Genomic DNA, 13470 nt, shown 5'->3' with positions numbered 1-13470 from the left:
AAAATAAATAAGTTCAGTATTAAGACCAGAATTGTACGCTTTTATTCATTTAAATGCAAAAACATTACTTTGATTTTGTACAAAAAATAAGCACATATAAAAATAATAAAATTACTCTTTGGTATGAAAAAAAAATCAGAAAGTCTTTAAATATCAAAGACAATTAGGAACATGCATGACTAGAAGAAATGTTGTAGTCTCAAGTAAGTGGTGCAGAGCATGTGGCTTCATTAACATCCCCCACTACAGGACAATATGCAATACTTCCTTCGATTGCACGATTTAACAATTTATGATAGCGACATCTAAGAAGTTTAGCCGCTGCTTTAGGTTGCCTTTCTCTTGTGAAAATACCCTTTTTGTTTCCAACAACTCGGGTAATTTCTGAAAAAAACGGAAGAATTTCATTTTAAGAAGTGTATGCTTAATTTTATATCATTAAAAATACATTGAATGGTTATTAAATAATATTTCTTCTAGAAAAGAATTTTAATTAAAAATTTTAAAAATCTTTTGGCACACACACACACAAAAAACTTGTTGGCCTTGACCGATTCCGAAAAAAATTTCTGGTTCTGCCACCACCGTGAATGTCACTACAATTGAAACATAATACGTTTTGAGCGTTGCAAAGATGTGCATAAGATTTTATTTTTAAGTATGCAGTAGTTTGAAAGGGATACATAAAAGCATTTCATATTAGCACAAAGAAAAGCAGTTATTTTAAAAATCTAAACCAATGTTTACTAATATTATAGAGAGAGAGGGCAAATTTTTGTGTGTTTATATGTTCGAGGTAATGTCTGGAACCACTGCACCTATTTGAAAAATTCTTTCACTATATGAAATGTGCTTTCTCACTGAGTAACATAGGCTATAATTTGAAAAAATTCCAATAAATAGTTCTTTTTATATTCAAATTTAGGCCTAAATTTCACGTAAATTGCCTATTATTGGCTATTAAAGGGGTGAAAAATTACTTGCACATATTAATATTATATATCGTTAAAAAGGGTAGAATTTTCTGCATTTTAAACAATTTATTTCAATGCTCTAACTTAATTACGGCGGGAGTAATTTGCGTTTTTAGCTTGAACTTTTTAGGCTTAGCTGAAATTTAGGCACTACTTTCTTCATTAAATCTATCAATAAAAAGTGAAAGAATTGTCCCACAGTTTTCTTTTTGACACCATTGGGAAAAGCGAGATTTTTTCTCACGACCTCTCTCGACCTTTGGTCAAAAAAGTTAGCTTCTATCTTCAAAGGAAAAAAAGTTACAAACGTTTTTAAATCAATTTCGAAATCTGTCATTTTGATTCAGGTTGTCAACCATTTTATTTTCGCGTTTCCATGGTTACGCTTTTTGAATCCATTGTTTATTTCCTTATTTTGCATCTGATTTCTCAAACTTATTTTATTTCATTTTCCATGGTTACGCTTTTAAAATACATCTTTTGCATTTTAATTTTTTAAAAGTATTTTAATATCTGTCGTCATTGTTGGGAAGGGTAATTTTGCATGGTGTTTTTTTTTTCTTTTATTTAAGTTACTAAGTTATTTCTTTAATTAATTGTTGAATATATGTCACTTACACAATTTTTGTTCTCAAGGTAGACCGGGCGATGCAGCTCTTAATATATAATGATTTGAAAGCAACTGTTAATGTGATTTTATACCTTTATGTTTGTTTGGCGAAACATTTGGGGATATTTCGATAATTGGGAATCTGTCGCCGTCGTCTCATTTTTTGGCGTAAATAATTTTATTTTGGTAACCCTGCTGATTTAAAATAACCCTAGGTGAATAGATGTTTCCGATCTCTGTTTTGATTTGCAAAGAAAAATACCTCTCGCGCATGCGCTGGAGCCAAAAATTAACGTCAATGAAGAAAGATCGCCAGATTCCCAATTATCAAAATATCCCCAAACATTTATTATTGCCAAAGAAAAAACATCCGCTTCACTCGCAAAAGGGCAGGGTTCTGGTAGCGTGGTCGCCTGGCACGCCAGGCGCTGAGCAGTTTAGTCTAGGATTATTGTTTTAAGGAAACCGTTAATGTAATTCATTGTTTTGGCGATTTGTTTTGAAAGAAAAGAAACTTTTGATTTGTTGTTCTCCAAGTGAAATGTACATTTTCTTTTTTTCTGACAATGGTTTTTGAATGTTCCACGGGATGTTTTTTTTTCGTTAGACAGATGGATTATGATAGCGTGGTTGCTGGGCAAGTTTGGCGATAAACAATAGAGCTGCGGAATTATTTTTACATTTGAAAGATATTATTTTATGTCTTTTTTTTTTTTTTTTATTTGGCAAAATATTTTAAATCGCAGTAAAAACCGCTCCACTCGCTAAATAGAGTTTTAAAGCAACTGTAAATCTAATTTAATGATTTGACAAAAAGTTTTAAATTCCGAAGAAACTTAAATAGTTTTTTTTTTTTTGAAAAGGTGTGTACGCATTTTATACAAAGAAAAACAATCAATTCACATCAGAGGGGAGGGGGCGTGAATTTTTTTTTATTCAACGAACTTCCATTAAATTTTTAGCACGAGCATCGCTGTGCGAGTACTGCTAGTATATATATGTACACGTAACAGGAAATTCCCAATTATCTGCAGAATAGAGTGGCATGGTAACTGCAAATAAACGAAAACCGCAGTTAACCAAAATAGGTAAAAAAATACTAAGTGCATACAGTAGCTGAAAAATATTTTTAACAATCACTCATAAATTTTAATTATTATTAAAACCATTGCTACATTGCATCTACTTTCATTGAATATAACAAATATATATATATGTATAAAATCTAAAAGAAAACAATAACATAATCATAAATTTTTAAAACAAATTGAAAAGACCCGCAGATAATCCGACTGCCGTTAATAGGGAGTTTACTTATGAAGAAAATTGTTGCATGTTTTATCTCTTACAAATACATCATCCATTGAATTTCCCTGAAACTAAAATTTAAGAAATTAAAAAAAAAAAAAAAAAAAATCTCAATGAATAATTTAAAAACATACAAAAGTATAAAAAATATCACTTACGTTGCAATGTAAGAAAATCGGCAAAATTCCATATATGTTCACCTACAAAGAAACCTTTTTTCCTCAAAATATCAAAAGCTTTGTGATGATTCATCATAACTTCAGTTTGATAGTCTTCAGTGAAGATAAAAGGAGGGTCCTAAAGTGCAAACAGTTGTCAATGATTTTATAATTTTATGCATTACTATATTACTTGTCAAAAATATGCATCTATTTTCAACGTTACTTAAAATGGATTCTAGTTTTTTAGTATCAGTACACAATTGTTTACATGTATAAAAACACAAATGAGTGTTTGTAAAGGCATGAATACCGCAGAGAATTATTTACATTTTTATAGTTGTGACAGCTCAAGTATGAAATCCAACATTCTATTTTAGACCTATCATAAAAACTAAACATTGCATAGAAAGCCCCAGATTTCAAAATATTTAATCTTTAAAAAAAGTTCTTCACAACAAAATTCTTCCGCCAAAGCTAAAATATTACCAACTGTAAACCTTAAAAGATACATGTCACAGACAAAATTACATTTTGTATTATTCTTTAGTCAGATTAACTAATTTAGTTAAGTGTAAGGCTTGTACTTGACAAAACTTTTTCCTTACGCATAACTTGAAAGATGTACCAAAAGCCAATATTTAAACATTTTTATATGTTTAAATTTCTTTAACATAACAGAGATGTAAAGTCAGACCAAACAACGTAAGTAGAAGCACAAATTTATAAATTAGCAGACACGTAGGGAACGCCAATGGAATATGAGCTTATGGATGAAAACATCTTTGTCGGATGTCTTTTCATCCATAAGCTCATTTTTGATTTCCCTGTGCAAACCGTGTTTTTGCATTGAAAAGGCGTTCCCTGTAACGCCGGGAAACCGTATCTGCTGTAATTTATAAATTTGTGCTTCTACTTACGTTGTTTATCTGACTTTACTATTCAGCACAAAGGTATTTATTTATCTTATAACAGAGATGGTTTGATTTTCTGATAGCAAGCCCAAGAAAATGATAAAAATATGCATACTGCGGGCCACATAAAATGCAATACTCTGAAGGGAGATTGCAAACCATGTGAAATTTACAACATGCATTTGCAGTGATGAAATGCACAAACTATTGACACTGCAGCACAGACTCACATAACGGGCAACCATAGAACCACACACAAGCACTATATGAGGGCAGAGCAGATTGACGATTTGAAGTATAGCGGTTTAGTTAATTTCATTATTTTAACTTTTATAAATTTGAGCCACAGAGCAAATTATACAATACTAATTAAGTACTGTAAAAGGAAAAAAAATCAAAAAAATAAATAAAATATCAAAATATCTTCATACCAAGTATATTGACAAATCTTACAAAATTTCAAAGACCTAATTACCATGTGTAGACCTGCTATCGTATCAGCTCCATATTCAGACATCATGATTGGCTTTTTGTATACGTCATGAGCTTTGGTCATATAATTTACAAGCAAGGGAAATATCACATCAATAGCGCCAACATCACTGTACCACGAGTAGTAATGATTTAACATGACAAAATCCAAGTGTTTCCCCTGAAATAAAATTTGTTTCATATAAGTGTCATTTTCCAGATAATGTAACTTTTGAACGCAAATATTTTTCAATTTCAAAAAGTTTTGTTTTCTTTTTTTTCATTCTTACATGAAAGTGTTACCTACTAGAAGTAACCATAAACAATGGCGCAGCTAAGTTCCAATTATTTTACTCAAATTAAAAAAAAAAATGCTTTTTTCACAGAACTTTAAAAAAAAAAAGAAAAAAACTTTTAATGTGTAAAAATTGAGGCCAATTTAATATCAAAGTAGTAATATTGTTAATTGTGCAAACAATGAGCTATTTTAATGATTAGTGGGAATCTAGTATTAAACCCTTTCAGTTAAAGTAAGGCTTAATTAGTAGTTATCCCTTTAATTCAAATGTATGTTAAAAATAGTATTTATTAATTTTGAGAATATACTAGCAATTTATAATATTGGTAGAATGCCTAAGATTGATGTATTTTCCCTCCATTATTTATTTTCACCTCAGAAATAATGACACTGATAAGGTCTGTCACAGAGGTGAGATTCACAGAGATGAGGAATTTTCCATTAATATAGGCCTAACGCCTAAAGGATACAATTTTCAGGGAATTTTTTTTTCTTCGTTGCTACAATCTGCACATGTTAAGCACATAAAAACATGTTCACTTCTTTTTTTTCATTAATTTACATTCCTGAAATTCAAGTTCACGGAGGTGAGAAGTCACAATAACCACACTTAGTTTTTAAAACAAAATATATCTTCTTGTTTTTCTACAAAAATCTCACAACTTCTTTATGACTGAAAATAAACAAGGAATGTATCATAGAAAATAGAATTTGATGTCATTACTGCCCATGTGTTAATGAGGAATGGCATTTTGTGTTTAGGTATCGGAGGTGAGAATTTATTGTATGACATGATTCCTTGTACTACTAAAACGAACTAAAAACAGAAAACAAAAAATTGAATGTACTTAAAAAATTAGTATTTGAGACACTTGTGAAAGGAATAATAAATAAATAAATATATACTTCTAATTAAACATGTTATTAAGCAACATAAACAGTCACGTGTGTGACATGCCATGAAGGTAAGAATTCACATGTTGTGAACCAAAAATATGCTAAAATAAAAATATTATTAAAAAATTGAGAGTTGGCAGGTTTAAATAGATATATTTTTGATGAAATTAGAAAGCATTGTTAAATGAATTGTTCCTTAAGTTTTTACTGTAAAACGCATGTGACAGAAAAGTTACACTTTTTGAAGAATGACCCATAACATAAGGCAATAACTTATCACTTTATACACATCAACATATAAGTATGTAAGATATTTTGACCAGCTTTCCATTAGTCATATTAATTTTAGTACAATCAGATCAAGTATTACAGTAGCAATATGTTAAGCATTTGCATTTTTAAAACACACATAAGAATTATCATACCATTACATTTTTACAAACTAAACAATGTATCTTTCAATCAAGTACATATGATCACTCTTTTAACCCTTTCGCACGCAGTGGCTAGCAAGTCTAGCCACAAAAACAAAAATTTTTTCCCAAGCGGGCAGTGGCTAGAGGTTCAAGCCACATGTTTTAATTGAAGCAGAAATATATAAAAATCAATACAGATGGCAGCACCACAAGCATTTAACCTATCATGTTAGCTGATTGAGAGCTGAACTTGGTTCTTTTCGACAGAAATGTAAATTCACACTAGTGAATTTTATTATGGGGAAAATTTTTGGCCTGTTAAATACATTTTTACAAATTAATGTATATTTACCTGTCGCCTAAATATATCAAACAATGACTTGAGAAAAAATATTGATTTTAGCGAAAAATATGAAAGTTTTTAAATGTGGCTAGAGGCTCTAGCCATTGCCTGGTTAGAGCAGATAAATATGACCTTGAACTTTCTCCAATTCCTCTCCAGAGAGAAAGCTTACAGAAGCTTCTGGGGCCTGGATGAGGGTAGTTGGGGGTGGGGAATATAAACAAAGTTTTGTTTACAACATGTGGTATGATCACATAGCTTTGGTTTGAGATCCTTTTTTCAGTTCAGCTTTTCTGTTCGGTCAGAGCGCTTCCATTTGATTGAGTTACATTTGATATTTTGAATACTTTCTGCATGTCAATCAGATTTTTCTATTTTTTATTTGCTTTATACTTAATCAGTTAATAATAATTTCATTGTGACGTTTTTATTTTCAACTAAAAATATAAATTGATTTCATATTTATAAATTTAACAATGTCTAGAAAGAGTTTATCTGTAAAAGAGGCTCTTACATTATTTGAGCAATTGCCATCAGATGAGGATTCAGCAGCATCTGATAATAGTGAAACAGATGAAGGTTATGGTGAAAACTTTACTGTAGGACATCATACTATTTCTAGCTCTGAGGATGAAGCTGATGATTTATTGTGTCCCTCAACTTCCAAGCCACAAGTAAAATGGAGCAAAACTTTGAAACCAAAAACTCTTCCCAAATTTCACAGAACCAAGTGGTCCTGCACCTGAAGCTCTGGAACTAAAAATTCCAACTCCTCTTAGCGTATTTTTGCTCTTTATAACTGTAGAATTGTTGAAAGATATTGAATTTCAAAGTAACTTATATGCCACACAACTAGGGAAACAATTTTGTCCTTTAGAATTTGATGAACTTCTGAGATTTTTAACAGTAAATCTACTGATGGGAATCAAGTCCTTGCCAAGCTACAGATATTACTGGTCAAATGCACCAGATTTGCATGATGAACACATTTCTCAACAAATGTCAGTGAAGCGTTTTGCGTGGATTCTTTCCAATTTGTACATCAGTGACAATTCATTGCAGCCACAAAAGGATAGCAACAATTTTGATAAGCTATACAAAATAAGACCTTTTCTAAATCATCTGTCGGAAAAATTCCTCTGTCTCTTTCGTCCAAATGAAAATCAAGTCGTTGATGAATCTATGGTGAAGTTTAAAGGTCGCTCATCCTTCAAACAATATATGCCGAAAAAGCCCATAAAAAGGGGGTATAAGGTATGGATGCGCTGTGATGAAAGTGCATATGCTTACCAATTCGAAGTTTACACGGGAAAAAATTGGTGATACAAACGAGAAAAATTTAAGTGAGAGAGTTGTTCGCACTCTGTGTCAACCTCTTTTTGGTAAAAATCACAGACTGTTTATGGACAACTACTTCTCTAGCTATAGTCTCTTTAGATTTCTAGACACTCAAAATATATTTTCATGTGGAACTGTAAATATGAACAGGATAAATTTACCAAAAAACTTGAAATCGGAGAAAGTCATGACAAGAGGGGAGTTTGATTGGGCGTCAAGTGAAGATAATATAATATGCTTGAGGTGGAAGGACAAACGAGGTGTGTGCATATTATCATGTCTGGAAAATGCTACTAATGTTGTTAATGTGGAAAGAAGAGAGAAGAATGGGGATACCTTCAACTTAACATGCCCTCAAGCAATAATGGATTATAATATGGGATTCGTCGACAGGTTTGACCATTTAAAATCCCTGTATGAAATAGACAGAAAGAGTTATAAATGGTGGCATAGACTATTTTTTCACTTCTTAGATGTCTCAGTCGTAAGTGCATACATCCTTTACAACATGCTTCCAGACAAAAACAGCGATTTCAAAACAATGATAGAGTTTAGACGAGAAGTTATCCGCGAGCTTCTGTTGATGGGTCAGAGAAAGATATCAAGAAACGCAGTCTCAGTCCGAAAACTGTTTCTGTAAAAAAGCATAAGCCATATGTTCCCCTAGATGAACGTACGAAAAATGCAAAGCATATTCCAGTAAAGACGGAAGGTGGTCGATACAGATGATGTGCTCTTTGCAGCACAAGAAATGACACAGCCATCGTTCGCGATGGCTGTGTCAAGCCTGCAATGTTCCACTATGCCTTCAATCAAGTGGTTCTACATGTTTTGAAAAGTTTCACACTAAATAATATGAACTTGACTGAAATTAACAAAAACTTGAAATGTGCATTCAGTTTATCTAGGAATACACGATCCTTTCGCACGCTTTTTAAAAATATATAAAAAATATATATTACAGTAAGTAACATATGTAGCAGTGTTATTTTGTATATAAATTTTTTAATCACAGTTATTATTTTATTGTGTCTTATTTTGTAGTCAATCATCATTAAAAATATTAATATTATTTTCAAAGCAGTAATATTTATAATTCTAGTAGGATTAATTTATTTGCCCCAATAGGAAAATAAATGTGCTAAGCGGGCAGTGGCTACTACATCTAGCCACCACCTACAGAAAAACCTCCTGATCGTTAATTTTTTTAACAGTTAAAAACTTGTTATATGGGATCATATTAAAATTTCAAAATTTTAACTTGCAGCAAATTAACACACCTATAATTTTCAACTTAATTGTCAACTTCTTTTATTGCAAATAACTACTTTGAAATGAAAAACAAAAGTAAATAAAAATTCATTTTTGTCCATAAATATTTTCCCCACATGAGCGACTTTAGGGGGGTGGGAAGAGAGGGCAACTGCTCCCTTACTTCCAAAAGTTAAGGGGGCATTGCCCCTTCATTTTTCAGAGTTAAAAAGTAAGGATCGTTTGAAAATGATATTTCATGAGGTGATCTGATTTAAGTTACGAAGATAAAACTTAAAATCCCAAATAAATGGACTGATCTCATGTTATTTTGTACGAATGGAACTTATAATAGGGAAGGAGGAAGTCTACAATGGCCATCAGTCTCGATTTTTAAGGTCGCGTTTCAAATTTTTAGAGGTTATTTAAGCAGTAATGTTAAAATCCAATATTATAAAAAAAAAAGCAGCTGCAGAAGCATTGCTCGCCTAACCCCACATTTTTTTGACCTCTCACATTTTTGGTGCACCAGCCGCCTATGCTTTTCTACATGCATTGAGAGTAAGAGAAATTGAAATTGGTGGTAATTTTTGCATTGAATTGAGAGCACTGATGGCAAAATATCATAGTGATCAAATTTATAATATTTTTCATGCTGTCATAATTACCTAGTGTGGGCAACAATGCAAGTGCTGTTGCTACTTAAGCATGCAACATCTGGATTATACATACTTAAAAGTTTGGTGAACAAAAGTGTCACAAAAGCTTAATTTCATACCCCTAGCCAGCCGTTCACAATAATATTAAGTAATAAAACAAGTGATTATGTCAATGATTTTTATTTCTAAATAAAAATCATTGTAAAGTTCTACATGAAATGCCTTCAATAATGATGATCTGTTATTCGATCATATGGGGCATATTGTGTTTTCCATGCATGTGATGAGGAGGAGGGAGGGTCGTTTGGAGATATATTTTCCACGAATTCAGTGGAAATTCAATAAAGCGTGTAAGAAATACTCCCCCCCCCCAAAAAAGTTAACTTTTAATGACGAGGAACAACATTTATTTATGGGGCAGGCGTTAGAATAATATAGCAATCATTATTTTTATGCAAGAAAAAGTTTCAAAAGATACTAAATTCTAGAACACACTTACCACTTTGTCTGAGTTGTAATCTGCATTTATTGCAGCAGTTACAGGACGAGTCTGGTCCAAAGTCTTCACAAGATCAACTAACTTTCTTTAGAATAAATATTAAAAAAATAATAATAATCAATTAAAAAAAAAACATTTAATGTGAGAGATAAGTGAAATTATACCTGTGTAAATTAGTAAAACAGAAAGTTGTTTGGCACGTTTTTTCAAACAATATTACAAGTTGCATATCATTACATATAAATAGGCTAAAACTTTAAATAGTATAAGTAAGGTGAACAATGAAATTGCTTGTTTTTAATTTGTTAATAAAACAGAAAAACATCCTTTTGTGCCCATCTCAGTTTTCGTGACCGAGGACTTTGGGGTACAAAGTAGATGTTCTGGTTATGTGGTCAACTGAATGCAGAACCACCAGGGTTTAGATAATGCATTTGAATTGAAGAATGTATAGAGGTTCTACTAAAACTATTAAGAGCTGTCGAGTACCTTCTTCTAATAGTTTTAGTGTACTGGTAACAGGGGCGCCGACTTTTAAAAAATGTTGGGGCCTTTTTTATGTTTGGGTTTTGGCCATTTTTTGACCAAATTGTACTGTACTATTAATTAAGTATTTCTCTCTAAATACCAAGTGTCTTGCTCTGGGAATTTTCTAAATTTTAGTTGAAAATTAGTGAGTTTTACAGGTGTGTTTTAAGCAATTTAGAATCATGTGATCAAAATTAAAACCCCGAAAACTCGACAAGATTGACACATTTTTTAGCTTTGAAAAGAAAAAAATACAAAAACATGAACGGTATTTTTGTAAAATGCTAGTTTAATTTACAGTAATAATTATGCATATAGACTATTATAAAGCGCTGAATATATAGCTCTGAAAAGACTGAATTATTAAAATTAATCCTAAACTATCATTGAAAGAATAAAACATAAAATATTGCTGTTGCTTAGTAATAGCACTGACATTAATAAGTGCGACAGCTAATTTAAGCTTACTTTGAATAGGCTCATTGTTCATTAAAGAAATACAATATCTCAAAGTTAATGCTTTAATACAGTTGATAAAGTTAGTACAGTATGCCTAATACTTTCAGTCAAAAAGTATATAAATAGCGAGTTTTGATTGGGTCTTACACCTAAAAATATTTTAAGTATTTGAAAATAACTAATACAGTACAATAGTAATATAGTAATATAATAAGTAAGAGTAAATATTTCGATGCTGAAAATTTAACATTCTGTATGTATTTATTGATTTTATAAAGACTTTCAATTTTACTGCAAATACCATTATTAGGGCTAGAGTATTTTTAGAAAGGGGCAAATGTTGACTGTCTGACTGGATTACTGAATATGAAGTCATTGATGACTGGTCGGATATCCAATTCATCCAAAACATCTCGGTGGGCATGAAGAACAGCCAAGTTGTTCAATCGCTTCTGCCCCATTGTTGATCGAAGATATGACTTCAGACGTTTTAGGGCGCTAAATGACCGTTCTGCTGTTGCTGTCGAGATTGGAACTACTTGAAGAAGCTTAATGCACTTTACTATTTCACATAACATTTCTCCAACTGCAGGCTCTTGTGTAATGTACTTTCTTACATCACCCATGTTTTTTAAGACTAGTTGTTTTTTATTAGTAATATCGGCTAACATATTCAAGTGTAAGCGCAATCTCTCAATGTCTAGGTCATTTTTGAAAAACTCGGTTGATTTTTCAAAATTTGTTTCACCTCTGTTTACTAAAAGCAAGCACTCTTGTTCAACTGCAATGACCTGTGTGAGCCCAGTTGATGCAAACCGCTCAGTAATGCAAGATTGCACCGTTTCACAAACTTCAATGTAAATTGCTTTGTAAAACTCTTTTGGGGTTTCGAAAATGTGCGGTGAGCTGGCATCGTTGTTTTCATATTTCTTTGTCAAACGTCGACTCCGAGGAAGCGAAGGATCATCAACTTGCGAAGGTTTTTCTTTTAAACACAATTCCCAAAAGTGTTCAAAACTATCACGTCTTCCATTCAATACACAAATCAGGCCCTCATATATTTTTTCCAGACTAGCAACACTTAGATGAGGGCATTGAATTTTTTCATTGACATCCTCGACTGGGTTCACTGCATGGCAATAAAGACGTAAAAAGAAATAAGTCTTGAATTGTAACATTGACTCAAGGTACCCTGCACATTTGTAACCTGCCTCTGTTTCATCCTCAGCAGAAAATGTTTCAAAAAACTGTAAAAGTTCATCAAAATTTTTCAATATTCTCAAGATACTAGAAGCTCGCATTGTCCATCGAGTTGGGCAAAGGGGTCGTAGACCAGCTTGGTCATTGGCATTCTCACTGCGTATGCTTCTGAAAAGTCCCATTCTTTTGGGAGATTCCCTTACGGTTTTTATTAAGTCCTTGGCTAAAGCCATAATATCCCTCATGGACGTAAGATGGCGGAGACTGTCTACAACTGCCAAGTTTAAACTGTGAGCAGTACAATGCACGTAAAGTGCCTTTGGTTGTACATCCAAAACCAACTTTTTTAGTCCTTTGAACTTGCCTCTCATGTTCGCAGCACCATCATAGCACTGTCCTCTTAAGTTATCCATTGATAAATCAAGACAAGCGAAAATGTCTTTTAAAATACTAAACAGAGTTTGCGATTCAGTGTTGGGGGTCTCGTAAGAGCCAATGAAGTCTTCGTTGATGATTAAGGAATCATCGACCGTACGAATACAAAATGACACTTGTTCGTGAATTGAAGAATCACTTGTTTCGTCAACCATAATAGAAAAATGTTCAGTCTTCTTGATCGAAGCCAATACCTTTCTCAACACAGACTTTCCTAGAAGATCAATGATCTCGTTTTGAATATCGTGGGACATCCACTTGTACCCCGAATGCTCTAACCAAACTTTTAACTCGGGTACATCATTCTTTCGGAGTTCTAACAATTGAAAAAAATTTGAGTGTATATCTTCGTGCCCTCTGATAGCTAGTCCTTGTCGGCATAGAAATTGCACGGTAGTAAAAATTGTCTCCAGAGCTAAACGGCTTTTCTTCATTTCACTAGCTAACTGCTCGTTTAATTGGGAAGCCACACTTCGGTTAGAGATAGAATTCAGGTTCAGAACTCCTTCTTTGTGTGTAAACGTATTTTCATGAAAACGGAATTTTTGCAAAGTCTTTTTCCAGTTAGAAAATCCTACGGAAATAAAGGCTTCTTCTTTTTTTGAAGAAAATTGAAATAGCTTTTTAGCATCTGCCTCTTTGCAGGTTTTTCAAAAAACTTTTTCAGTTGATGACTCATATTCTAGCCATGTATATTTGTTCAAAAAAGACT

General features: G+C 32.4%; 1 protein-coding gene across 1 annotated transcript in view; it reads right to left on the bottom strand.

The window, feature by feature from the left end:
• Positions 1-31: 31 nt before the first annotated feature.
• LOC129217345 (beta-glucuronidase-like) overlaps positions 32-13470 on the bottom strand; it is a 29002-nt gene continuing 15563 nt past the window's right edge. Inside the window, exons 9-12 of the mRNA XM_054851629.1 lie at positions 10137-10221; positions 4440-4616; positions 3051-3189; positions 32-384 (exon numbers count right to left, since the gene is read on the bottom strand). Coding sequence (XP_054707604.1) covers positions 200-384; positions 3051-3189; positions 4440-4616; positions 10137-10221 — 586 coding nt within the window. The 3' untranslated portion in view covers positions 32-199. The remainder of the gene's footprint in view (positions 385-3050; positions 3190-4439; positions 4617-10136; positions 10222-13470) is intronic.

The sequence above is a fragment of the Uloborus diversus genome, chromosome 2, assembly GCF_026930045.1.
Source record: "Uloborus diversus isolate 005 chromosome 2, Udiv.v.3.1, whole genome shotgun sequence".
In the NCBI taxonomy this organism is placed as follows: Eukaryota; Metazoa; Arthropoda; class Arachnida; order Araneae; family Uloboridae; genus Uloborus; species Uloborus diversus.
Note: the sequence above shows the minus strand (reverse complement) of the source record. Positions and strands in the feature narration are given on the sequence as shown.